This window comes from Perna viridis, chromosome 9 (genome assembly GCF_037379345.1).
Source record: "Perna viridis isolate PV_CMFRI_1.1 ecotype Kerala chromosome 9, ASM3737934v1, whole genome shotgun sequence".
Classification (NCBI taxonomy): Eukaryota; Metazoa; Mollusca; class Bivalvia; order Mytilida; family Mytilidae; genus Perna; species Perna viridis.
This window is the reverse complement of record NC_142453.1, coordinates 34,397,071-34,423,703: the sequence shown is the minus strand read 5'-3', so window position 1 is coordinate 34,423,703 and position 26,633 is coordinate 34,397,071. Positions and strand designations below refer to the sequence as shown.

At 32.5% G+C, this 26,633-nt stretch overlaps 1 protein-coding gene across 1 annotated transcript; it reads left to right on the top strand.

Annotated features, from left to right (window-relative positions):
* Window positions 1–11,506: 11,506 nt before the first annotated feature.
* On the top strand, window positions 11,507–14,881 carry LOC148607943 (ficolin-2-like). Its single transcript, XM_088543572.1, has 4 exons — window positions 11,507–11,548; window positions 11,929–12,022; window positions 13,183–13,350; window positions 14,628–14,881. Exons 1-4 carry the CDS (start codon window positions 11,522–11,524, stop codon window positions 14,879–14,881), a joined length of 543 nt encoding a protein of 180 aa, XP_088399698.1. The 5' UTR covers window positions 11,507–11,521.
* The last annotated feature ends 11,752 nt before the right edge of the window (window positions 14,882–26,633 follow it).

Genomic DNA, 26,633 nt, shown 5'->3' with positions numbered 1-26,633 from the left:
GTGTGTTTACTCAATTCTAATCTCTGCACTCCTTTTGTAATCTATGTAACGTTCACTGATACAGTACAATACAATTAAAAAGAACAGTATTTTCTCAATATTTTCAAATTTTGTATAATCTTTAACAATGATACATTGCACTAGAATAGCTTTTTTAAAATATCGACACAAAAATTACCAAAGCAGTGAGATGATTCATATACATCTACATCGAAAAACATGGTCTAGTAACATCGTAATACATCTCTTGGAAATTGTAGGAACATTTCAGAAATTAACAAAATTAGATTAAGGTAATAAAAAATTCCCATAAAACATACCCCCATCATCTTTACTTTTTCTTAAACCGCCGGAATTTTTATCTTTGACTTGATATCACAAAGCACTAAATTATGCGATGAAAGTAAACATCGTGCCAAAATTTACTTGAAAATTTCAAAAGAAATGTTTCTTTCTTTAAACGCCGTAACTCGATATCGTAACGTCACCATATAATAGATAAAACGAGTTAAATAGAAAATATAAATATTTATATAAGTCGGACCTACATATGGATATTCATGTACCTCGAATTTAAGGCATATTTTCAGTGAATTAAATAAAATTCGTTTTGAAAATGCAAAGCGATGGCATTAATATAAGAGCAAAAACCTGATCATGTTGAAGTGTTCTTTGATTTAAAAAAAAATGCAATACAAAGCATTCTCTTCCAGTGGAGGATGAAATAAAATCTTATCTCTTCAGACATGGGAATGCGACTTTAATACAAACTTGACAAACATTCAACTCTTTGGATAATAATGTTCTACGTGTACATTGTATGTATACAGCAACGTTAATAATTAACTTATTTAATTTTCTTAAATTTTAGTAAAGAGTATTCAAGGGAACCAAGGTTATAGCGGTAATCAAAAGAATGTAATCCAGACATGGACAAGAGACATACACAACAAAGAACATACAGTAACTAAAATCATACATACAAAGTAACAAAAGCAAATGGGCAACTCGGACTCCACTAAAAACTGGGAGCATGGACTACGTGCACCGGTAGGGTAAGCGTTTATATGATACCCTGTAAGCAGATACAACAAAGTTATACAATATATGTTTTATTTCTGATCTCGATAAAACAATGTTTAAATACTTTCGGTTCATTAACAATTAGAGCAAAATTATGTTTTGTGGATTATACAGGAATTCAAATTATAATGTATCCAATCCTTCATATAACAAATTGCATAAAAATATTGTTATTCAGAAATCACGCTTTTTTAACCTATGAGACTCCTTAAATTTGTAAGAACGACACAGTATATAGATTTAGATATGATACCGTTTGTATAACTAAACTCTAGGATTGGTTAAATGAAAACAAATAAAGAAAAAAACAAACAAACAAACAAACAATCAATCAATCAAACAAAGAAAAAAAACAAAAAAACAAATAATACTGTGGCATATAATAAGTTTAATTAAGACATAAATCACGAAAACTCCATTTTATCATTGTATTACCACAGGCTGACCATATATGCCGATATTTTACATATCGTTAAATTGTGCGGCATAAGTGGTCAGCTCGTGGTAAAACAATGATAAAAGGGAGTTTCCGTGATTTATTTCGATTCTAATATGGCGATAACAGTACTTTTTATATTTTGTGACCTATTATGGTACCGTAAGACCCGGCATATTTGTCCATATTTGACTGTTTGTTTTCATGATTATGGTGGATAGTAATTTGCATACACACACAAGCCACGCCCAATAAGTCGCGTGCTGTTTATATAGCAATCGAAAATCGACCACAGTTGTGGTCTCAAAGCCTGTCAAGGACGTCATATTAGAATTGTATCTTAAAAATATCCTACGTATAGTAAACATCTGGGTGCTGAATTATCCCGCTCGGGGTATTGCAATGCAACATAATCCTCTGCTTTTCTAGAAACACCCGCAGAGTTGCTCATAAAAAGTGAATAAGGAAATATGATGTTTTTATTACACGTGAACTTTGAGTATGAATCCATCTTTTTTTTTCTCCAAAACAAAAAAGTTATTGGTGAACCCATACTCTATGAGTACAAGTTTTTCAGATGAATCATTATTGCGCTTTAGCTCAGTGTTTTATGTCTGTCTGCCTTCAATGGTATATGTGCATTTCTTTCATTTTTTGTCTGTATGTGTGTTTCACAAATATATATAACATTACAATTCAAGCAAATAAATAAGTGCTAAGAAATCAGGATTCATGTTTGTATAGTTTTTGTATTAGATAATGAAATATACATTTACAGCTGCTTCAAATTACATATACATGTACAAGCACTTGAAATTGTTTTGCATGCTTAAAAAGTGTCCCAGCACAAAATGGTCCGTTTTGCTTTTGCTTTCTCCTCGGTACATCTAGAGAAACCTCTTAATGAATACCACTGAAAAGAAATCTAGCAAAAATCATAAAAGTGTCGGTAAAACTGCAACATGCCAGAATGTAAATTCATGAAAATATACATGTATGTGTTAACCGCTTGATATGGAAGTATAGAAACCTCCTTGTTAGGGAGTATTGTTACATGCATATATAATTTTGTGCAAAATCAGGCAACAATAACGGTTGGGCGGTTATAACCGTCCCATCTATTTTTACTGTGTTTTTAATCCTCTTAATCCAGAAAATGGCAATGATATTGCTTAAGGACTTCTTCCGCGTATGGTTTCTAGTTATCTGATGATTAATAATGATGTATGGATCCCCTATTTCAAAATCGCTGGATCCATCCCTGTATACTGATTTATATATGAGCAAAAAAAGACTCATTATAAAAGTAGAAAACATTTAGATTATTAGATACATCTATTACTATATTACAAACAGCATGATTTCAAGTAGGGAACCTTCAAAAATACTCTACTGCATATTCCAGTAACCATAGTTACATGTATTTTTGTAGTTTTAAGTGTAATTGTTCTGTTCCCAGACATGTAAACTGCATTTTTTTGCAAGAACTATATGCAGATATGTATTGCGTTCAAGGATATCAGAGTAGTTAGTACTTGCTCTAGCGTAGCGAATTAATTGTGAAATATAAACACCATATGCAGGAGCTAAAGATAAATTGCTGCACAGATAAGGAAAATTTATGATATGAAAATTAAAGTCGTCGCTTTCATCATAAATTATAGTGCTGAGATGACCAGTGTTCTTAAATTCGAACTGCATCTTAAAATAAGCAGAACAAGCTGTTACTGTAGTCTCTTTCAAATAGAGCTTCGGTGGATATATTAAAGAGATAAGAAGGATTGTTGATGGACAATACATCATTTATCAGCTTTTATATTTTTTTACGAGATTCTGAAGAATTGAATATAAACATTTAGTGCCCATTACAATGTCAACTCGTTGTTAAGAAATAGCTCCTCCAAATGTGCCAAATATGTTATCAATGAGGAAATCAAGCATATCGCAAATCTGCTTTGCTGTCTAGTACGCTTTGCACTTCTGTGATGTTGATTTGTAACTAAGAACAATATAATGTTGACATAAAATTTCTGACTTTATTTGGTGTGTCTTTCTTGTGTCATGAAAATCCTGTATCTTTCTTTACGATCAGCATTCTGTATCAATGCGTCTGGTAAATCTTGACAATGTAATAAAAAGAACCATAATGATAATCAGTTTCGACTTACATGGATATAATACACGTGTACATTGTATTACTTTTTCTTCACATTCCATACTTAATATTACCTGCTAAAATCTTTATCACATGCAGTATACAAACGAGACTCCTGTATCAATCAAAGTACTACCGGACCATGAGGTGATAATGGTCGAGTGTTTATTCCGCATATGATACAGTTTGATATAGGGTGTGATATATACTGCAAGCGATATTGCATATCCTTGAAATATTCATTTACAGTGTATTTCAATGAAATTATAACTCAATTTAATAAAGTGATATGCAAAATCTTGTTTCTACTTTATACTCATGGTGCAAATAGTCTCATTACACTTTTAAAATGGCGTTTTTATTAATACCATATTTCATCCAATAATCCATACATATAGAGACTGACACTTTATATTTATAAAGATTTTGTTTTCATTCCGACTGTATCCAAAGCTCCATTAGATATTGGAAGGTTGCATAAATTCTTTATAAACTTATATTTTCCAATGAATTCACTATTCATTATAGATGCATTTGATTGCAAACAGGTGATAGCGGAGAAAGGTTTATTGATATTTGATGCGAGATAAATGCAATTTAGTATCAATTGTGGTGTTTTAAATTAATTTTGTATGAAAAGATAAGTGCTGATAAGCACAAAAAGTGCTGGAGCATACCTATTTGTATTTTTGAAAATCTAATCAGTCGGAAACAGAGTTATATCATTAATGTTTATAATTGAATAGAATGCTTTAAGAAAGATCTCTACAAGAATATATATATAAGTCTCGGAATGTAACGGCTCTTTTCCCTTAACTGTTCCATCGGATCAAATTAACATATGGAAGATCATGTAAACTTATAGAAGGGTCTGAAAGATTCACAACGATGTAAGAATTGTCAAATTTGCGAAGCAAATTTTTGGTCGTTCTCTCCACGAGACTCGGACTTGTACCGCTGTGACATATATGGCAACACCACCTGCACGAAGTCCAGCACCCTAGACCACTCGGCCAGCAAGGAGTTCTTGTGTTCTAACATACCACCCTTTCCTTAAAAACAGCCACAATACCATTCGTGAGCACTGGGCCTCTCTCATCACTATCCAAAGTCTTTCCTGAACCACCTATGATTGCTTCCGGACAGCCAGACAGTTTGCGTAGTCTGCTTGTTAGGGCTGAAATATCTGAGCCAAACATGACTCCAGGCGAGAGTGGTGAGAGAAGGTGTAAATGTTGCAGCCAAATGCACCACTCGTCATTATTCACCAGCACGGTCACGGGGAAACGGTACAAATATTTTGTAACGCGCACTGCAAAAGTGCTAATGTAATATATTTGCTTCACACTCCCATCTGTGGCCTTCAATATGTTGATGAATTTTAACAGCCTTTTCACAAACGCTTGAAAGGACACATGAGTGACCTAACAAAAATGCCTTTACTCACTGTGGGTCAATACTTCAGATTACCAAACCACTGCCTCGATGATTTCAACAAAATGCAAATCTTATTCGTGGAACAAAACACGATCTGGAGCGATCTACAGAGAGTGAAGCGGGAGGGATTTTGGATAAAAATCCGTGTATTACACCGACACGGAAATAATAAAATAACATAAACATTAAGTTCTTCCTTTTTTGTAGTTTCCTTTTACAGTGTACATATTTTTAGTTTTAAACTTTTACACAATGTTCGAGATCAGCACAAAGCGTGTGTCAATAATATAATGTTCAAGATCTTTGTTAACTGTCGATAAAAGTTTAATACGTACCCGTTTTCACCTGATTAGGTAGTGAGTTGTGTTCACAGACCATTTACTTTCATACACACTCATTTTATTTAAAAGTCATTTTATGTTTTATTATAGTGTATTAACATCTTTATCGTTGTGCAATCCTTCAACCTTACATATTATTTTAGCTGTGCTACATCGACATGACTCAACGATCCGACACTAATTAAGGTTGCTGGTTGGTAGCTTCCTTTAGACTTTATATATACTTATTTACCGACTGAAAATATCTTATATTAACATGCCTGAAAATAAAACAAAAATATTCTAAAATATATATGCTTGTATTAAAAGTGTTAATATACGAAGTGATTTATTTCCAAAAAGGACAACATATAATGAACTTTATTTGTATATGGAAAGTGATAATTTTTTAACATTTACGTGCACGACCTGTTTTGCAGGTGCATTTTAGAAAGGTCCGTTTTCAATTGGTCTTGCTGCCTCGGGAACACTTTTTTCACTGTTTTGATCGATGTCATCTTCAGATAGTTCGTGAAAAGTAATGTCCTCAACCGTAAACTGATATATGTAGATTGTTGACTCAAGAATATTTTAGTCTTAATTGGAAAAATCAAATCAAACGTGTAATATTTACTAAGATAATAAACGAAGAAATGTCATTTTTAGTCATCACTCGTAATTGCTGAAGAAATCCAAGACGAAAATGTGTTTACTAAACCAGTTAGAAATTGCTCGATATATAACTGAATATTTGTATAATAACTAAATCCTAATAACGATTATTAACTGTAACAGTTATACAGTGACCATGCTGTCCGTCCATACGATTGTTTGTCCATTAGTAACAGTTTTCTCTTCTTTGACATATCGCAGGATTCAAACATGAATGTCGCCGAGTTCCTGTTAAAGGACTATACAAATTTGTGTATATTTCGAACTAAATTGTTGACTGTTTGTCCAGAGAAAGGGATTGAGGATATCCTTTTATGAATTCGGAGTTTATAGATTGCAATTGTTTTATCTGGAAAAAAGACATTTTATTCGCTATTCAAACTTTTTTTTGTTTTAAATGTAACAGGATGCTTTCAATTTCGTTCAATTTTTCATGAGACGGGGTAATTTAAAACTATTGACCAAACTTTACGACAACCGTGATTCAGAATTGTCAACTTTCCTTTCATCTGTGGCAACATCCATTCAGTACCTGCGTATGGAGTGTTCATATCATAACTCAGACGTTATGCTAGAGCTTGCCGAAACTACGCAGACTTTTTGTATCGCGCTAGAACTCTAACAAATAGGCTTCTGGAACACGGTTATGTTGCTACAAGTCATCACTACAGAAGTTTTATGGCCGTCATCATGAACTCGTTATGGCATATCCATCTGCACTATGAAAACTTATTTATTCAAAGGGTCACAGTTTTCCCCTCCTCGTTTGTCTACCCCAGACTTGACTTTTTATGAGCAACTCGGCGGGAGTTTCCAGAAAAGCAGAGGACGCTTAACCTACCGGTGCACCTGGTCCATGCTTCCAGTTTTTAGTGAAGTCCGAGTTGCTCATTTGTTTTTTTTTTCACTTTTTATGTACGATTTCAGTTACTTTATGTTCTTTGTTGTGTATGTCTGTTTTCCATGTCTGGTCTTTGTCCCTGGATTACATTCTTTTGATAACCGCTATAACCTTGGTTCCCTTGATTACTCTTAAAAATGTTGCGATTAACTCATGGTTTATTTGGCTTCCTCTCATTTTCATAGTAAAGGGAAATATCTTAGCTGTCTTAAAGTATCACTTTTATATGCAATACGAATTTTCATACTCAGAACGAAACAAAATATTTTGGAAATTCATAATCCAGCTCTCATTTGACTAAGTCCCGTGGTCAAACCTGAAGTTTAAAAAACAAAGAGCCTTCGCTAACCGACAGTAATGATATATGACCGGGACAAGAAATGATTTTTTTTATAAATGGTATGTAACAATGCACAAAAACAACCTTATGTGTCCTTAACCTTTCGCGCATAGAGATATTCGGCCAAAAATGACTATTTAACATTTGACTTTACCATCAAACCAGCTTACTAGAATTGTACCGGTAGTTGTCAATTAGTTCTAATTCTGGAAGTTGTGATGATATATTCACTCTTTAATATGTTATGAGCTAACCTCTATAAATTGTAATCATTCTATCAGGGAATATTCTTTTATTCTTTCTGACTATATGGTTTTTATTTGGGTATTTCAAGAAGGGAATTGGATCTATCATTTAGACAATTTTATTGTGTGTTTGTTTGTTGATTCAGTTCATCGTTGACTTTAAATTGAAGAGGGTTAGGGCTTTATAAAACTAGTTAAACCTCACTGCAGGTTTCATATGCCTGTCTAGTTTTAACTTATAATGGTTATTAATATATCTTTGTCGCTTTATTAGTTTTAGGTTTGGTTATGGGGAATTATTTGAATGTTTACTTTTTTATCGAGGCCTTTCAGAGGTTGCTTAAATTTGTGCTTACACTTGTTGAAGAAATTATGGTCAACACAAAAGTTGTATTAACGACCCATTAATTTGATAAAAGTTTTGCTAAAACTAATCTGCATTTCATCGTACTGCAATCTACTTTCATGCCCCAAGGAAATAATTCAAACTATATGTTATCCAATAGATTCACTTGGTCAATACAATATTTCTATAATAGGCATTTTTAAATCACGCAATCCTGTATAATAGTACCATAACATTTGAGCAACCAACAAACGGGAAGTTGGTTTAGTTTGAGTAGAAACAATGCAGATACAAAAAAAAACAAAATCATCGTATATTTGTATTTAGCATATAAAATGAGAGCTTCGATTACCTCTGGTCATATTTATCGTATCGAAGAACAGCAGAAATGCACAGATAGATTTACTGTAGCAACAGATTCGGTTTCATCGTTTATTTTTTGTGCTCTACCGTGTGAAAGTTCTATACACCGTTGTAAGAGGTTTCTGTGGGATAACGTCGCTAAAGAATGTTTTCTTTATTCCAAAGAACAACATGTATTACCCAAGGAAAGTCAGTCAAATTTAAAACGCTACGGACAAAGGCCTTCAAGTACTGGTAAGTTGGTTAATATATATAGTTTTATCAGTGACTTTTGAATGAGAAACTACTATAAAATTAACGTTAAGAACCAGCTGTGCACATTTGAAAGCGGCTTAGATATTGACATTTCCAGTACAATCAATGGAATTGTTATGTGCCATGTGTGTATGTACCATTGACGATTAAGCTGTATAATATGTAATATCCACATTCATACAACAATTGTATTCGCTTCTCGAAAATTCGACACTTTGGCAAAACTTTCTGTACTTATGGTCATGGTACAAGCATGTCAGGGTACTTTATTGTGCAAGTTATTTATACCAACAATGTTACATTTTAGCACAAATGCGCTATGTGGCGTGACTAAGAATCATGTTAGTATTTGTGTTTTGTGGAAAATTTTGAAAGTCTTGTTTTTCAGAAGACAATGTTATAAGATGATGATAACATAACTATTGTACACACAATTGCATATTGTACAAAGAAATAATATGTTATTCTTTAAAGCATCAATATTAGTATTGTTTTTGTAGCTTTGCTATTGTGCCGAAAACAAGATCTTTACCCTAATAGTTTCTTTGTGCAGATGATCGTTTAGACTGAAAACATACTTTATTCAACATAGCTATTATAAAAGACTACAAAGTTACAGCTTTCACGCGTAAGGTACCATGTTATGTTAGAACCTGTAGTTATAGGGTATATTACAGATTAATACATGGTTGCTTTTTTACAACACAATAGAATATTCAATTAATATTGGTATGAATGTACTACTTTCCCATAACTGTTTTACTTTGAATAAGGGTAAAATGAAGCTTGAAAATAATGGGACATGACTCAAATGTTAACTTTCGATTTAGATTTTCAATATAATTACTGAATATAAATTATTATTTGTGGTATTATAATTTATCATTCGATATATATTTGGAAATATATATTTGATTCCGGTTACCTTTATATATTTGGTGTTAGTGGCGTAGGAAAGATATGATTAGTATGACATAACATTTGAACTTTTTGTAAAGGAAGAGCGCCATTTTGTTGCTTAAGTATCAATAGAATCTTAACACAAGGAATTTTAGCGCACTGTACTTAATTGTCATCGATACATTTATGTTAAATGTTTCGTCTAATTAAAATGTCACTGAGTTGTCTTTATCGATGTATTCACACATTCCCCATCTTTTATCTCTTTAAAGTACCACTACAGGAGAACGTCAATTTGTTATAAGAGATTATAAGGATGTCTGGATGTTTATTATTATTTTACGAAGATTAGTGTGGATATGGAAAGTATTTTCTTGTGCTTCTGTGAACATGTGTTAAAGTGCCCACGTATGTGGGCATAATCATGAACGGTGTTCAGTAACCGTTTGAAGAAAATCTATATTAGAGATTTCCATTCAATTGGCGAATGAACAGACGTACTGATAGGGATCGTCTGTTTTATTATGTTGAATGACTACAAATACATTATAAGTAATGCTCCAACTAAGGTTTAACTCATTTTGATTTCATTGATATTATAATCAAAGCTGACTATAGCTGATGGCTGTCCTTCATTGCCCGATTGACCTTATTTGTTTTTTTTATGTAAAACAAGCTTTAATTTATATTTGTAAAACAAAGCAATATTTTTTTTCAAATTAGCAGTTCTTATAGACGGAGTCATTTTCATCTGAGGCGGAGTTGTTTTTTAGTGTCATATTCATGCTAATGAGGTTGAATACTGCATGGGTGTTTTTAAATTGAGTTCTATGGGAACACATTTTTTGGCAGTATCATACAAGTTTTCTAGTTAAAACATACTTTGTCTTTTCTAATATTTATTTTGTGAAAATAAGAAAGGAAACGTCTCAATTAATTTTACAAGTAGTTCATATCTCGGTTTATGTGATCTGTCTACAAAATTAGGGATCTAAGCATGTTACATTCATTCCTGCTCAAGATGCATTGCGCAATGTGAAAACGTTAAAAACTAGTGTTTTGACAGGGCATTTCGTGAAGGTTTAAAATAAATATAAAAAAACAAAAAACAAAAAACAAAAAAAAAAAAAACAAAAAATCCAAAGAGTCCTACATCGATGCATAATTCTTTATTTGTTTTTGTATGTAACTTCCCCGAACACCCCATTACTTAAACCCTTTTTAGCATTTATTAACGCGAGGGGGTGGTCTAAGATTTCAGGTTAGGGTTAAAGGTCGGGTGAAGCGAGGCAAAATAAATTTAGGTGTAGAATGCATGTAAAATCAAGATTTCATGCAAATGAAATTATTCTTCCTATTTTGGGGGAATGGAGCAATCGCTCGGTCCTTTCATCTCGGATGTAATTCGGTACAATTTTAATTACAAAGTATTGAGGATAATATCCAAGGATTTTTTGGCCTATTCTGATGGCTGTTGTGGATAGTTTTAGAATTGTGAAATTTGGTAAGTAGTAAAATATACTTCACTTCATCCCTGGACGAAGGGTAGTTTTTTTACGGAAATCAACTCCCGTATCCTTTTTCGATAGTTTTGGTTTTGAGCACTTGGTCCCTGGATTACATTCTGTTGATTTCTGCTAGAATCTTGGTTCCCTTGTTTACTCCTTCACTTCATTATTAATGACTATAAATCGGCATACTTGTAGTTCATATTTGAGATTCATCACTAATTCATGAACTGTATCATGATCTGTATTGAAATTACTTTGATTTGAGTAAAATCATTTCTTCCTTCAGTTAATTTCGTACCATTAATATACAGTGTTCGAACATTTTTATTAGTGTTCCATTCCAAATACCTTGCGCATATGTTTTTTGCTATACGTCCTTAATGAAATACATTAAAACAAATTAGTCCTGATTTCTGGATAATTAAAGTCTTTAATGTCAAAAATCATTTTCAGCTTTCTTGCCAAAAGACTGTGGCGATTTTGACAAAACAGTAAACGCTTCTGGTGTTTACACAATTTACCCCCATGATTCAACTGGTTATGATGTTTTCTGCGAGATGGACAAAGATGGCGGTGGATGGACAGTAGGTCTTTCAATATAAAAGAACAACGATCATTATGTATCTCCCGTTTTTCAAGCGGGTATAAGTATAATTTATGAGATTAAAACATGTTTACAAAATATGCAAATTTTATTTATGCAGTAATCTATATCTCTTTATAATTTTTGTGTCTGTTTATGTGATAATTGTCTTTAGTTTCGATATCGAGGTGGATTTTTCCCATGGGCATATGTAGTTGCGTTATGTTTCGTCACGATTTACAACATACTACTCCATGATATCAATTGATAACCAATCCACGTCTCAATATATATGTGTATTCTTATTTATATATTTATTTTATTGTTGCCTTTACTATTTGTTTATTTATATGTTTTTCGAATTAGCTTGTTGTCAAACAGGTATTTCAGAAGCGTCAAGATGGATCAGTGGATTTTTACAAAGGATGGGAGTCGTATAAATGTGGATTCGGTTCAATGAATGGAGAATTCTGGTTGGGTATGAAAATAGAGGAGTGCAGACAAATGCATATTCTATTTATTTATATAAAAGGGCGTTTTTAGTATTAAAGTTCGCCTGAATGTTCTTTGAGTTTCCGTAACTCGGAACTTTATATATCTGTTGAAAAAAGAAAATAAATGAAATGTCGTATATGTTGCTTGCATACAACTAAAGAAATAATACTGTCGAAAGACATGAACAAAATATATACAGAATATTACATGCTGAAATCTGTGTCACATGCCGCATCAACCCGATACGCATATATCACCTCAAGGGCAATATGCACGAAGGTAATTTAGGCCGAAGATTTATTTGGCAATACCAATTTTCACATGTCATGTTCATTATATCATATTTCAATTATACTTCAATTGTGATCCGAGTAGGGTTGCGATACAGATATTAGATAAATATAGGCTCAGAATATAATACAGGGTATGTGATACATGCCTGGTGGTGAAAGAGTAATCAAGGGAACCAGGGTTATAGCGGTAATCAAAAGAATGTAATCCAGGGACAAAGACCAGACATGGAAAACAGACATACACAACAAAGAACATAAAGTAACTAAAATCATACATACAAAGTAACAAAGGTAAATGAGCAACTCGGACTCCACTAAAAACTGGGAGCATGGACCAGGTGTACCGGTAGGGTAAGCGTCCTGTGCTTTTCTAGAAACACCCGCCGAGTTGCCCATGAAAAGGCAAGTCCGGGGTAGACAAACGAGGAAAGGTAAACTATGACCCATTGAATAAATCAGTTTTCATGATGCTGATGGATACACCATAACGATCCACGAGTTCATGATGACGACCATAAAACTTCTGTAGTGATGACTTCAATCTTGTAGCAACGTAACCCTGTTCCAGAAGCCTATTTGTTAGAGTTCTAGCACGATACAAAAATTCTGCGTAGTTTTTGGTTGAGTTGTGATATGAACACTCCATACGCAAGAGCTATATCATGTTTAAACTATAACTTATAATGTATATACAAAGAAAGTATACATTTATCTAAATATATGATTAATCATGATATATTACAAAGTCCCATGAAGAGCAACATGAAAAACAGAAATAAGATACTTAAGATAGTTGATACATTGCTGAACGTTGAAGTAATACATTTACATATTTTCATGTTACTAATGGGAAACGAGCTTATCCACCATATCACATCACAGGGGGAGTACAAACTGCGGGTCGATTTAGATGATTTCGGGAATAATCATAGATATGCAAAGTATGGTTCTTTTCACGTGAATTCCAGCATCCATGGATACAAGTTGTATATTGTTGGATACAGCGGAAACGCAGGTTGGTGATATCACCTGTTTTTGTTTTCTTCTTTCTTCTTCTCAGAGGACTCAATTACATACAAGTCTATGTAAAAATAAGGTAAAATTTTAGAACAACTCTGAAGCGTGCATATCACTAACATACCACTTGGTCTCTTTTTACTCATAACTTTCCCACGTATTAATATGGACCGCCAGTTTATACATGCCTGTGTGAACAATTTGGAAATTTTCAATAGAATGTTCGAAAATCTTATATTTTACGAAATTTTAAATCCCGACAAATAGTGCATTTAAATGAACTTATTAACTCCTTCTTAAAAAATGTGATGGTCATTATTAGCCTCACTTCTTTACTGTAGTTCTGGTGGCATTAATATTCACCATCACTCACTGTTTGATATTTACAGAAACTGGCATTAACAATCACCGTGGATGTGAATATTAAATGCTTGATAACTTCAAGCCATAAGCTTTAATGGTCATTACTCTTTCCCTTCATATGTCTGATCTTCTAAACGCCATTTAGACATCCATTTATTTTATAAAAAAAATCTCGTGTTAAAAGTATAAAATCATTGCGCTTCCTTGTGGTAACAGAAAGAATCCTGAAAAATATATGTCATTATTTCATTTTAAAGATATACAATCTTTTCACTATTTGACTATATTTGAACATTAGCTATTGTTTTGACCTATCCGTGGAGTTTCATTTTGTTTATCAATTAAGTAGCCTATCATATAAAATCAAAATACCTGCGGTACATGATAGAACCTTTCTTGTGGGGATACTGTTTCTTTTTCCAAAATGCACTATGAGTAGCTAGAAATGATGATATGGGTCAGATCAGTAATTTGTGCATACACTTTACATAATATTAAGACTGCTTTTAGGCAAGCCTGTGAAGACCTCATATTTACTGGGAAATTTTACTTAATTTGAATTATTATACTAAATGCTATCCTTTTTAGTTTATAATCTTTGTAATCTTTTAGGGTATTTCTTACAATGTAAGCACTAGAGCACAATATTGCCAGACGGAACAGTACATATATATCCAATTGGCTTTAATATTTAATGGTATATTAGACAGTTGATGCTAACAATTAAACAAGCAAATACAATAACTGTTTGGAAATCATCTTTTACCACCGCCCTAAAATATTTTAGATAGAACTGTTCTCATATGCTTTTAGTTTTTTTAAACCACGACTTTAAGGGTAACAACGTAGAAAATCAAAACAAACACTGGTGGAAAACGCTTGACATCACTTTAAATTTATTTTACTGCATAGGTGACAGCCTGAGTTCACATAACGGTATGAAGTTTACAACAAGGAATAGAGACAACGACCGTAAACCTGGTACAAACTGTGCTGTTCAATTCATAGGAGGTTGGTGGTATTACCATTGTCATGCCAGTAATCTAAATGGTATTTACCTTGGTGGGCGACATAGGTTTCAAAGTCAAGGAGTTATTTGGGACAGTTTTAAGGGAAATTATTATTCCTTACGAACCACAACAATGATGGTTAAAAGACATTTTTAGTGATTTACCCTTTAAGCAATAATTCAAGCTGCAAATTCAACATTTTTCTATATTTAATTGATATGTGCTTTGATGAATAAATAATGAAAACGAATAAAAACAAATAAACTAAAAATGCAAGATTAGACAAACAAGATATTTAACTGTTAGTTCTCGGTTTCTGTCAGTATCATTGATATATTTTTTACAATTGTTTTAGCTTTGAAATTTGTAATGTTGCATCATGCTGGGATTGGAAATCTATGCACTCAACATATGCATTTCATGTTATTCCTTTCGAACCATGATGGTCAATAGTCATTTCATGTGATTTTCCTCTTAACTAATAACAAAACCTACTTATCCAATATTGTTCTATATTTTGTTTATTATGATTTGTTGAATAATAAAAATTTATACTAAATTTGCAAGATTGAACAAACGTGACACTAGCTGAATCGACTTTAAGGACTATTGATGCTATCAAGTTAGCATCATATCCTGAGATCGAAGGAAACGGAAAACTCATTACCAACGATACAACACATGCGATTATTGTTAATTTTCCTCTCATCGGAGTTGTTCACCTTGTCATAATTTTCCTGTCCTATTTTGTCTATCCAGAACGCGTGATTTTTAGAACAACTCGGCGGGTGTTTCTAAAAATGCAGAGGACTTTTCATTTACCCATGCTACCAGTTTTTGGTAGAAACTGGGTAGATCATTTTATTTTTGTTTCATAGCTTTGTATGTGTTATTTTCCTTCTTTGTTGTGTGTTTATATTTTTTCCTGTCTAGTCTTAATCATTTGAATATATTGCTTTAGTTACCGCTCGATTCTTGGTTACCGCAATTCCTCTTCAACTGCTAGTTCAAGCTTTCAGTTCAAGACTACTATCAGAATATAACAGCATTAAAACCTATGATTTTTCAAAACTGTATACTTCTATTCCACATACTCAGTTAAAATCCCGACTAAAAACACAGTATACAACGTTGTTTTTTCCAAAAAAAGATGGTACACCTAGATACAAATATACAATTCTTGGTAGAGATTCCTCATGCTTTGTAAGAAATAATTCCAAATCATCTTCCAAACATACAGAAGAAGATGTTAATAAAATGCTGGAATTTTAATTGACAATATATTTGCCCAGTGTGGTGGACGCGTTTTTCAACGAATGGTCGGAATTTCAATGGGAACAAATTGTGCTCCTCTACTTGCTGACCTATTCCTACACTCTTATGAGACTGAATTATAGCCGATCTCTTCCAAAAGAAAGAATGTCGTTTAGCTAGATCCTTTAATATCAGTTTCCGCTATATAGATGACGCATTATCTTTAAACAATCCTAATTTTGGGGATTTGATACATCACATCTACCCCAAAGACATTGAGATAAATGATACTACAGACACTGTTAAGTCAGCCTCATATCATTACCTACACTTAGAAATCGATGGTAAAGGAAAGCTATTGACCAAACTTTACGACAAACATGTTGACTTTTCCTTTCATCCGTGGCAACATCCCTTCAGAACCTGCGAATGGAGTGTTTATTTCACAACTCATACGTTATGCCAGTGCTTGCTGACACTACGCAGACTTTTTGATCCGTCTTGTTTGGATTGGGAATATGTGTATTGGACATATGCACTTGACAGTCCTAGCCATTTATCGTTTTATAATGATTTTATTTCATGAACTTCCATCGACTAAAGGTAGACATTGGTTGTACAGATACTCCAAAAAATGGTACAAACAGGATAAACAATGTATTTATGCAACACATTGACTTCGAGTTAACCCGACTGCTGTGATATAAACTATACAAATTTTATTAATAATGTTTCAAGTGGTGTAATTTCAGTGTGCATGTGTAGACATGTTCAGGCAGATGAGTATTTTGCGTCATGCTGATTATTTTAATTCCCACACATGGTGCATAAAGAGTTCATTTTCCCTTTATTGATGGGCCAATAATATTTAAAATATCCCCCTAAGTTGTTTAAATGAGTTATCTATTGATAACTAAACAAAACATTCATTCCTGAGTTCACCCCACTGCGGTAATTCTCTCGCCCTTTTTATGAAGTAACATACCAATACCAAATCTTCACTTATTCAAAAGTATCGATTGAAACAACAGTCAACATATATACTAAATACAATCTGCAAAAGAAAAAAAGAATGATGTGAGGGCAAATGAAAACAAAAGAAAAATACAATTCATATAATAAAAATACCCTGGTGTAACCAAGCAAAAACATGTATATCGGTATGTAACTTTAACGAAAGGAGTAAGGGGATGTACTAATACAAATAGAAAAATACCATTTTCTCGCCCCTCTTTATGACGTAAGAAAGCAAAATACCAAATCTACACAATACGTGCAATAAATGTTCATATAATGACTACATACAAAATTAAGGCATTAATAAGAGTCAAATATAAGTCAAAAAAAATATTTTGAAAGAAAAACATACAAGTACATTTAAAGTTAAATAACTCAAAATTTAACTCTTTTCCAGTGTTCATTATCCTTCATTCATTAAACAAGCCAACGGCCACCATAAAGCGGGGAAATAAGTACTAGCAAAAACATACTTATCAAAATCATGTATCCATCATCACCGGTTCCTGAGTACTAATAAAGGTCCACAGGTAAACCAGCCTCAAGAAATAGTGATCTAGCTCAATGGTAAACCATTCTTGGCAAAAAGATTCCTCTTAAGGATCCATCTCGACCGTTGCATAAAAATCTTGGAAGATTTCACAAGTTGAAAAAATTGATAAACAATTATTAATTCTAACAACTAAAAAAGACCACTGTGCGAGGTAATAAGGTAGGTAATATAATCTTACAAGTTAAAATGTCTCTCATCAGTTTAAACAAATTAACAAAATAGTGCAAAATTAAGAGGTTAATCCATTACCAATGTCATTAGTGCCAACATGAAAAATCAAATTACTAAAAATAATATTGTTGCATTGGTTGTCCTTTAAATATTGGTATACAGAATAAATGCTAGCACCAGGAGTTGAACCTATCTCCAACGTGTGATTTTCCCATTAAAATGCTGGCATATATAATCCGAGATCAACAAAATTGATTCCTAATCAAGTCTGAAAAATCTTTTATGCATCACTCTGCCAATCCCCATACAAGCTGAATATAGCATGAAAGGCCCAAGACACTCCACCACGACGAAAAAAACTCAAAAATCCAATAGTTGACGCAATTTCAATTGAAAATTTGAGTACGTAAGTACTTTATTTCGAATGCCACATGTTAATAGTAAGGCTGACTCAAAAACATTAACTGAAACTAACTTGCACATATTAAGACACGAAACTGGACACAAAAGCAAAACAAAATACCAACTATAGGAATTTCTAACCACCACTGACCAAACAGAATAGTTTTAAACCAAAATGTCTGATCTATTATAAAATATCACATTTAAAAATAATATTCGATCTGCTTAGAAGAATCAAACCTGGATCAACTATCAGGAACTAAATTAGACTTACGTGACATTATAAAAGGAAGCAAACAAAACAATAAGTAGAATCATTCAAATATTTTAAAATGTGAAGACATCTAAATACATCCAACAAAATTTTAGGACTAATAGGCAAAGCTCAGCGAGGCTGCAAACGAGCGATAACTCGATACAAAAGATTCACACAAAACCCATCCGAATTACCAGATGGAAATTCTAAACCCTCAAACAAGTGCAAAGTCTTGATACCACTGACATAATTCTGAATAGAGACTATACTCTTAAATGAATGCCTAAGGAATTCAATATATTAGGGTATAACATTAACAGTAGTAGTCAATAATCCGTCTTAGAAATAACAGTATCTTGCTGAAGTTTACAAAGATGAATTTTTGTAACCAACAAAAAAACCCCCAAAAAAAAACCACGGGGCAGAAAACTGTATAAGACTATCTGGAACAAATAATTCTTTCCAACAGGGACAGTTTACCCTGTTCCAAAACAAAACGGATTCATGATAACATTCATTGAGTGACCATCTTAAAAGCCAATCAGCGATTCTATTCTCCTCAAAAGGGAAGTGCTGGCAGATAAGAACCAGATCTCACGCAGACAAGACTGCATAAAAAACGTTTCTACAGTCCCTTTCATGACGACATATTGTCGCACGAAATGCACATTTTCTTTCCTTTCTAATTAAAACCCCAAAGTCTTCGAACAACAACGGTACGAAACTCCAACCCATTGATATGCTAAGACCTCTTAACGATTAACCTAGGGGAAAAGACATGAAAATACTGTGAACCTGAAAAACTACCAAAACCAACTAAAGAACAATCACTTGCCAAAACTACATCCTTGTCAGACCATTCTTCAAAACTCATCATTGAAACACCGTTCTACAAATCGAGAAACCTGTTCCACCAGACTTAATCCTTCTTAACATACTTCAGAATCGTGTTCAATAAACCACTGCAACCACTAGAAAACTTGAGCAACCAAACCAACAAGCGAGAAAACAAAAATACGACCAGGTCTGACACAACTACTCACAAAATATAACTAACCAGCAAAGACTGCAACTTTATAAATGGGCATTTTGTCTTTCTTCAACCAATTTTTAACTAAACCTGTAATCTCTCAGGAGTTATAGAAAGAGTTAAATCCTCAGTATGGAAAAATACACCAAGAAAAAACAGTATGGTGGTAGGATATGTAGCCTTTTCAATCGACTCCTCTAAACCAAACGCAAACCGAAATGAATCGGTATGTATCTATAACGACAATAAGAGGATGTGGTAAAACCGGGAATAGAACTAATATGGACGGGGCGTCAGCGCCTACTATATATGTGGAATGTAAGACCAGAACTATGAATGGCTGAAAAAATATTCTGACAGAAGTGACAAAATTTGTCGACACGGAAGTAGGAGGTGCTGTTTTGTCTTTTAAGACGTTGATGGATACAATTTTATATTTATTTGTCCATTTTATAATAATTTGAAAATTATTGGCTGTGTAGAAATATATTGAGGTAACCCAGAAGAAAGTTTCACACATTCTCCTCAGCAATTGAGACTTTGTCCATAATAACATGGCGGTGCAATTAATAGACCGTCCAAAAGTGGTAAATGAGAGATTCACAGCACTTGGGACTTGTAATTTTCAAGGATACATTTTTGAATGAAAAAGATGTTTAAACTGTTAATCACAGCAAGTAATTTGGAAACTGTGATAGTGACAGTCAGAAAGGCAACCCAAATATAATGTGTACAGCCTTTAGTTTTAGGGCACAAATTGAGCTCCAATCAATCATATTACTTTTTATTGATAAAATTTTACCAATGTGTCAAAATGTATCGAGTCATAAAAATTGAAATAAAAGGTTAAACCTTACCAAATTCTAAGCCAGTGATTACAAATACGATATAATCTAAGTAAAAGTAGCTGGGAGTCTTTATTTGTAAACAGAAGTTTCAATAACAAATGAGGATAAATAATTTACAAAAAGGGATACATACAAAAATATACAATGGAAGAAATTACAATAGAAACAATAATGTGTTTCGTTCGTAGTGTTGCATTTCAGGACCAACCACCATAGTATGTAGTATACACGAATACAGAATCAATCCTGTATATCTAAACACTGAGTTTCATCTTTTTTTTTAATTTCCTTTATTCTCATTCTTCGTCTTTTATTATTGTTGTTAGTATTACAAGGTTCATCAGGTATCGCTGATTTTGATAATTTACTACAGCGTTGCGGAGGCTGAATAATTTGACTTTTTTTTAGAGGGATACGACACCCGGTACTGTTCTTTAGTCTAGATTCACATTATCTATTCAATCTTTGTAGATTGTTAGTAATTCCTTTATACGTTTCTATCTACTATATGCAATAATAATGTAAAAATATGTGATTTGGGAAATAGTTGTTTCGCTCTATCTTTTTTTTTTCAATTTGAAGCCAATGTTTTCTTACTGATTTTATGAGTCCCTTTACTGCAAAATTAAAATTAGTGACTGGAACGAATGGTAGCAAATCTAAAATTCTATTATTTATGAATGTTTGACCCTTGAAAAAGTTATGTGTAAGAACTGCACTTCAACAGCAGATATTTCAAATATAATTTTTATCAGTGGGTGAGTTCTATTGACACTATTGAATGATTTATTATTATGAAATAATAAAATTATCATCTATAAGTATAGAGAGATTTACGATATTGTTCCCGAACAGATAAAATATCTATAATGATTTCTTGTATTCTTAAATAGGCTTGACATTGGTTCATAGGAGCTCGCATTTGAATTCCGTATTTTTATCTATATATTTTATTTTTAATTTAAATTCATTGTTTGCAAGTACGTATTTAATAATTTCATATATTTCTTTTCTGCGAAGAAAATGTACCCCATAACAACTGCCTTTCAATTGTTGAACACGATGCTCTGTCTACTGATTCTTATGTCTGTATGTGTTGTAATGTTATACATATTTGATATATCAAATCTGCATAACAAAACATTATCGGGCAAATTAATTTGCATTTTTTATTTTAAAATTGCAGTTGTATCTTCCGTGTCAATAACTGTTAGATTACTGGTCTTGAGAAATAATCTAAGAATTCTCAGTTTTTTTATTAGGCTATTGCACACGGAAATGGAACGTCTTGCTGGAATATTAATGTTTTTGAGGAATTTGTTGATTTTTCAAATTGCTTTACTGCCCTTGGTATTGAGTCTGTGTTCTTTGGGTAACACAAATACTCATCCGTTTAATATGTAGAATACGAGTCCAGAACCAATCCTGTATAAAACATAATTGAATCATTTGAATTTCTTTATTATTATTATTCTTATTAGAAGAAATATCATATAATAAGAATTATTATCATTATTCTTCTTATTATTATTAGTTGGTGGTTCGGTTTAAGTTATATTAACACGGCTCATCCACGTCAGATATGGCCTTAACATAATTATAACTATAATTTACTAACGGGTTGTACAATTTTTTTTAGGACACCACACTTATAAAGAGAATAGATATTGTGAATATGTCAAGGAGACAACAACAAAAAAACTGGAATGAAAATGTCAGCCCAATGCCACCCATTGGTCTTTCGTGAACGACGAAGAAATCCTCACACTACAGAGCAGGATGCAGCTGGCCCCAAAACATCATTATACACAGGTACAGCGAAATAGTTGCCACTATATACTCAAGTGAAATACCAAAAAACTAAAGACGAAACAAAACAAGAAATTCCTGACTCGAGGCAAGCGCAAAAAATACAGGGTGGGGGGTATGAAGTACTTTGGTGTGATCACAGCACTCCCCCTTTAAAATCGGGTCACTGTGGAAAAATATAACACAATTAAACACGCCTAAAAGTAGTAGTAAGATGGTTTTCTTAACAATTTCCCATTTATATTAGTATTTTCATTATCACTTTTATAATTATTCTCATTATTTTTATAACTATTTTTGTTATTAATATTATTAATATTTTTATCATCGTCATTATTAGTTAAATTTCGATTTAAGTTGTATTCACCAAGGCCCATCCTCAATAAATATCACTGGCCTTTACACAATCATATCTATAATTTAAAGCGTTGCAGAGGTTAAATAATTTGAATTGATATTGAGAGGGATACAACAACTGATTTTTATGTTAATGTTAGAATTCTTCACATTTTGTTTCTGGTATACAATAATATGTGGTTCGGGTTTAAGTTGATTCGCTGTTTCATTTGAGTTTTAATTTGAAAGCAATGTTTTGTTTTGTTTTATCGAGTCGTTTTACTGCAGAATTAAAATTAGTGGCTAGAACTTATGGTTGCACCGTTCTTTTATTATGCAATCTGTACTTAAAACATTCTCTCTTTCTTTTTTTGTAGTATTTGTTGGAATGGTGTTATTTTCATTATCTTTATATCCTCGTAGATGGCGCTTATAATTAGATTTTAAATAAATCTCAATTTATTTCATCATGTTTTTTTACATTGTTGGGTGATCTTATAATTCTTATAATATCATGTTTTATATGCTGGTAATAAAATAAATCAGAGAGATTAAGTAGGAAAACCTACGTTTCATTAATTAACGGTTAATCCAAGGAAACAATGAAACCTGCAAAAACAGTAAAATGAAATAATAAATGTAATAAAAAAAACAATTAGAGGAAAAATCCGAACTCAATCAGTAAAAAAAAAAAACACACATACAAAAATCATTCAAGATAAAACGTAGACTGACCTTGAATTTACAGGAATTATGTGCTATAAAACTTACAATGTATATCAATATGTTTCGTCAGACATGTTTAGATTGATATGTATTTTGCGCTATGCTAATATATTATTACTTTAATTTTCACAGCTGCTGCATAAAGGTTGCCTTTATATTTTTCTTATGTGGGGCATTTGATCCTTAGTTATACTATACCTTAAGTGGTTTACAATTATTTCCAGTGAAAACTAAACACAATCTTCATTTTTGAGTACATATTAGTGAAGCAATGTATCAAAAAAGTCATCTACTTTAATATCATTAAGATAAAAAAGTTAAAATTCACCCAAACCCCATTCTTAACCAGTGATTACAAATGCACGTCATATAAAATTGTCAGTTTTCTACGGAATAAATAGGAGAATCATCTTTCTTGAAACTGTTTTCCACTCTATTTGTAAACATTTTTAAGTTAAAGCTCGCATGTTGAGAATTACAATTATTTAATGCAATTAGAAAACAAAATACTCATTACTGGGGATAACCTATATACAGTGTATGAATAGGAGTGTAAAAGTTTGCTGTCCATGCACTATTTGTTTTCAACACATGTATATTCTGTATAGTCATGTCAGTCTTGTATTAATTGAAACAATGTTCTCCTAAATTCTTTAGCACCGACGTAGATTCGAAGTATCAATAGGATATGCAAGTCTCGTCAGTTGACTCAATACAAAAATAATAATATCTAGTTTTACAAGATAAAAATGATAAGAAAAATATTAAATAGATGATCTTCGTTGTAATGCAACGTTCCGAGTTCCCAGATGCAGATCGGTCTTCAGAATTCAATTAATTCTACATTGGAATTCCGGAAAGGAAAATGAAACTAGAACGACGGAAAAATGAATAGATATGGTGAAACGTAACAAATAACCCCTATAAAAATAGTAAATACTAACAGAGACCACCAAATGGTCTTCAGTAAATATAACCACACTTTACAGAAGGCTCTGAAAGGCCCCGACAACAAAAGTAATAAAACCCACGGTAACAAAACTATGATACTTCAAATTAAACTAAAAAGTCAAAAGGACACATGAATGACTAACATTGACATTAGGGCGAAATAATTAATTTCTAACCGAGTATCATGCTACAAGCACAGCAGATAACTTGGAAATGGTGGACAGCATCCGAAATCGACAAGTTAGATTAAGGCAACGCAAAATCCTCAAGAACATACTTCATTCATAAATTATTTGTTGAAAATTGAATTTGAATTTAATCTCGAACTTGATAAAAATAAACCTTACAAACACACAAACCCCATGAGACTGAAGAAAGGATTTAAAAAGTTTCAACATTAAAGTCTAATATGCTTTGCCATATCTCTTAAACATATACATACAGCATACAGCGTAGAGCGGTGCTGGGTTAATGCGTACAATAGTGTGTACTCAATAAAGTTATGAGTAGCCTGAATGAAGAATTCCCATTTCCAAGATCGGTATTCAGCGAGTTCAGAATTACTGCTTCAAAGAATTGAAATCGCCCTTTACTATGTACTTGGGCTATCGTGTTTAACACAGAGGTTTCCAAATAATAAAAATCACATGCGTTGTTGGGACAAATATGCAATATCATGGATGGTATCGTGAATAAATTCTTTAAGTACATTCATCAATGGTTTCATCTGCATTCAAGTATACATAGGTTACGCTCCGACAAAGTATGCTATTTGTTTCTTTCCAAATGATTTCTCGACTTCTAGCATTAGAAAGTTTCAACCATTATCTGTTGAATACGATCACTTGTATAGCATATGCTTTCCTCAAAGGATTCCATAGAAAATATGTACATCTTGAAGTCTAAACTATCGAACATGGACAAAACAAACGATGCTGTTGTCGATTCACACTGTTCATTACACTGAACCAAACACATAAGATTGAGGGAACCTTTTGGATCAAATGGCAAAATTCAAACATTTCAAACTGCTTTTAAGAAAATTTTAATTACCAGAATGTTATAGACATGGCAGACAAGAACTACACAATATGAGATCTTAATAGCAAATTCTTTTTTTTCACACGTAAAACTTTTAACAATTATGTCCTTAAAAGTACTTGCATACATCCTATAAACATGCAAAACTATTTGATGCAGTATGTAAGGTCAAAATTCATTTTTCTTCAATGTATTGCTTGTTTCCTTTATCGGTTTCCAGAAACATTTGGGTTGATTTTAATTATTTTTTTTTAAGTTTCTTTAATTGTGAATTGCTTTCCATGTATTGTCTTTCTCGTGTGGTGTTCCCATTATAGTTGGGCAACTATTCCCTATGTTTAATATATGACTGTTACTGTCAATATACTACAACAAAATTTCAGACAAATGATGTTTTACGCAAAAAAAAAAAATATTGAAGCGGGCATCCTGGCAACATGGGTTACGTTCGTGACGCCACGAGAGAAAAGTTAAAGTCGTTCAAAGTAGAAATATTTTCATGCAGCGCAAATGCTGATTTTTTAATGAAAATGTATCAATTTTTTAAAAATGTTACTGCACTATCAATTATGTTACACGTTCTACTGCAAACAGTAAATTCAATTGAGGGTTACCTATTTATATTTCCTTTACTTGATTGAACTGGACAACACTTATTCAATCAATCGCTTTATTTTAGGGTAATATGCAACAAGTCCCTTACAAGAATATTTCTGTCAATTAATATTTACTACAAGTAAAATTACAACGCTAGAAAACAAACGTCAACGTAGACGGGCATGAAGTGATTATAGCAGTTCACGTTTTTTTCTCTCTTTAACAGAAACAGAACAATTGACAGGATAATGATTTGGTTTCCTTGTCCTGTTTGAAGCAAAATATTAATAAATTTGACCTGCAAATACAAAGTTTTATTTCACTTGAATTCTCTTTATACTATTATCACTTTCACACTTCCTTAATAGTTGTTTGTTTGTTACATTGTTAATTCTTTTTTTCTGTAATAATATTGTTAACAAAAACACAACCAATAACTGCATTTCTTTATCATTATTGCTAAGTGCGTAATTAATTGAGCATTGTATATGCAAGGGTGATGGCTTGTAAAAGCTTATAAACAAACATTTTTCGAAAATATCAAGAGATTTGTTATTTTTCAATAAAATATGTTTAAACTAAAACTTGGAGTGTGCTGTTTATGAATACAAGGTACCCAAGCACCTATTTTAAATGTTGATCCAAAGTACATGGTCAATTTGGAAGTCAAAATGAGCATGTTATCAAATGGGGAAGCCAATGATTTCAATCAATTCCTCAGTTTTTGTTAAATTTGATCATGTCTTCCCATCAAGGATAAATTTTCTTCCTTCACTGGATGCGTCACTTTTGATAAGAAAGATCTCATTTCAAAACTTTTGTACATACTTTGAACTGAATTGGAGAATAAATATATTTGGCTTTTTCAGTGGAAGAGTCTGAAGTCAAATGCAGTCCCTAGAAACTGTTTTCATGGA

Bases quoted from the DNA above. Each gene is read 5' to 3' on its own strand.
- LOC148607943 (XM_088543572.1), top strand. From the start codon at position 11,522: ATGGACAAAGATGGCGGTGGATGGACA. The intron at 11,549-11,928 runs GTAGGTCTTTCA...GTTGTCAAACAG, and splicing joins AAGATGGCGGTGGATGGACA to GTATTTCAGAAGCGTCAAGA. The intron at 13,351-14,627 runs GTTGGTGATATC...TTTACTGCATAG, and splicing joins TGGATACAGCGGAAACGCAG to GTGACAGCCTGAGTTCACAT.